The sequence below is a fragment of the Echinops telfairi genome, unplaced genomic scaffold (genome assembly GCF_000313985.2).
Source record: "Echinops telfairi isolate 266 unplaced genomic scaffold, ASM31398v2 ScPeMD7_18;HRSCAF=68, whole genome shotgun sequence".
Lineage (NCBI taxonomy): Eukaryota > Metazoa > Chordata > Mammalia > Afrosoricida > Tenrecidae > Echinops > Echinops telfairi.
In genome coordinates this window covers 32,358,233-32,360,135 of record NW_022103915.1, presented here as the reverse complement: position 1 = coordinate 32,360,135, position 1,903 = coordinate 32,358,233, and the positions used below count along the sequence as shown (strand labels likewise).

The 1,903-nt window shown below is 46.4% G+C and overlaps 1 protein-coding gene across 2 annotated transcripts in view; it reads left to right on the top strand.

The window, feature by feature from the left end:
* Nucleotides 1–1,903, top strand: part of PSEN1 (presenilin 1) — a 58,545-nt gene that overhangs the window by 27,819 nt on the left and 28,823 nt on the right. For both annotated transcript variants that reach the window (XM_004698693.2, XM_045287941.1), the window contains exon 4: nt 1,309–1,565. In XM_004698693.2, coding sequence (XP_004698750.1) covers nt 1,309–1,565 — 257 coding nt within the window. The remainder of the gene's footprint in view (nt 1–1,308; nt 1,566–1,903) is intronic.

Genomic DNA, 1,903 nt, shown 5'->3' with positions numbered 1-1,903 from the left:
GACAGAAAGCTCATCACGTGAAATCAGTATCAAGATGATGCTCATTTGTTGTTGTTGTTTTTATGTGAGAGGGGGATAGTGCATTTGGAGCTCATTCCACCAGGTCAGACTGTTAATCAAGCTTTCTATTTAGAGGTTCTGAATAGATTGCATAACAGTGTGGGACAAAAAAGGCAGGCCCGATTTGTGGCAGACAGGGACTGCTTTTGCCACCACAACAGTGCACCTGCTCACACAGCCATCTCAGTTCCCCTGATTTTGGCCAAAAAGAGTGTGCCTCTCTTTCCCCACTCATCTTACTGACCTGACATCTCTGCCTGCAACTTTTTGTGTTTCCACAAATGAAGAGGGACATGAAAGGACTGATTGGAGGATGTAGAAGAGGTGAAGAACAAAACGAGGGAGGTGCTGTCAGCCATCTAAACAGATGAGTTGGAACAATGTTTTCAAGAATGGAATCACAGATTTGATCAATGTAGTAAGTGTAATGGAGAGTACTTCGAGGGTGATAAGATTGTTTTGTAAAAAATTCAGATACATATATTTGAAAAAAGAAATGTTATTTTGGGGGACGGGGGGCTACCCCTCTGTATTTGTTGCTTCCTTACTCTGTTCTGGGCACGGCCAGCTTGGGTGGGGGTCAGGGAGATAGGCTGCCAGAAGTGCTGACGGCATACTTTCTCTGCAGGGACTTTTTAAAAAAACAAAACTTTTATGGGAGAGAATTACAAGTTCACCTGCATTTGTCAGAAATAATAGCGATGCTTATCCATCACTACAGGGAGAAAGTGTTATTCGTGATGAACATAAGACAGTTTCTTGCTCGCTGGGATGAAACCGCAGGCAGGACACGCACACTGTGTGAATGGAAGGACAAGGAGGCAGTGTGCCTGTCGGCGTCAGTACTTCTGTATTAGGTTGAGAAAGGGAAAGAAGAAGTGAGGGAAGCCACTCACTGCCATTGAGTTAGTGCTGACGCAGTGACCGCCTGTGGGTTTCTGAAACTGTAAAGCCAGTCTTTGTCCCAAGGAGCTATTGGTGATTTCAAACTGCTGACCACGCAGATCGCAGCCTAACACATATCCACTACACCACCAGGTCTAAGGTAAACCATGATCCAGGTAAAAGGGAGGTCATGGGTGTCTGTGTACTTCTTACTCATTAGTTCTTTCTTGGCTCCAGTGTTTTGAATGCAGGTGATGGACCTCTTGTCAACCCCAAGCCTATTTCCTACATTTTGTGATTTTGATGCAGTGCTCTGGTTTTCTGGAGAATCTGACTTACTGAAGAAATGTCTTTTGTTTTTAGAATGACAGTCGCGAATGGCAGCGCCACGAGCACCATGAGAGGCGGCGGCGTGGTGACCCCGAGCCATTGTCCAATGGACAGCCACAGAGCAACACGCGGCAGGTGGTGGAACAAGACGAAGAAGAAGATGAGGAGCTGACGTTGAAATACGGTGCCAAGCATGTGATCATGCTCTTTGTCCCAGTGACGCTGTGCATGGTGGTGGTTGTGGCGACCATCAAGTCGGTCAGCTTCTATACCCGCAACGATGGGCAACTGTACGTATGAGTGTTTAATTTGCTTCTTCCCAGAGCAGTGTGGTGTTCCTCACAGCAGGTCCTCTTCTCCTGGAAGGCCTTGGCAGGAGAGCCACAAGAAGGCTCAAACGTCCTTCCTCTGATGGCCAGGCGCAGTCACAATAGGCAGGACTTGAAGGATGCACAGTTGCTTTTCTCACAGGGTATCACTAGATAGACCCGATTAAGACCACTGTTCTGCCTAGACTATTCTTTCTTTTTGTAATTTTACGGGGTTTATTCTTAACCCCATTTGGGCTTGAATGTTAGGTCCTTAAAGATAATGTCCATGAGCCTCCTAACTGAATTAGTCCTTCCTG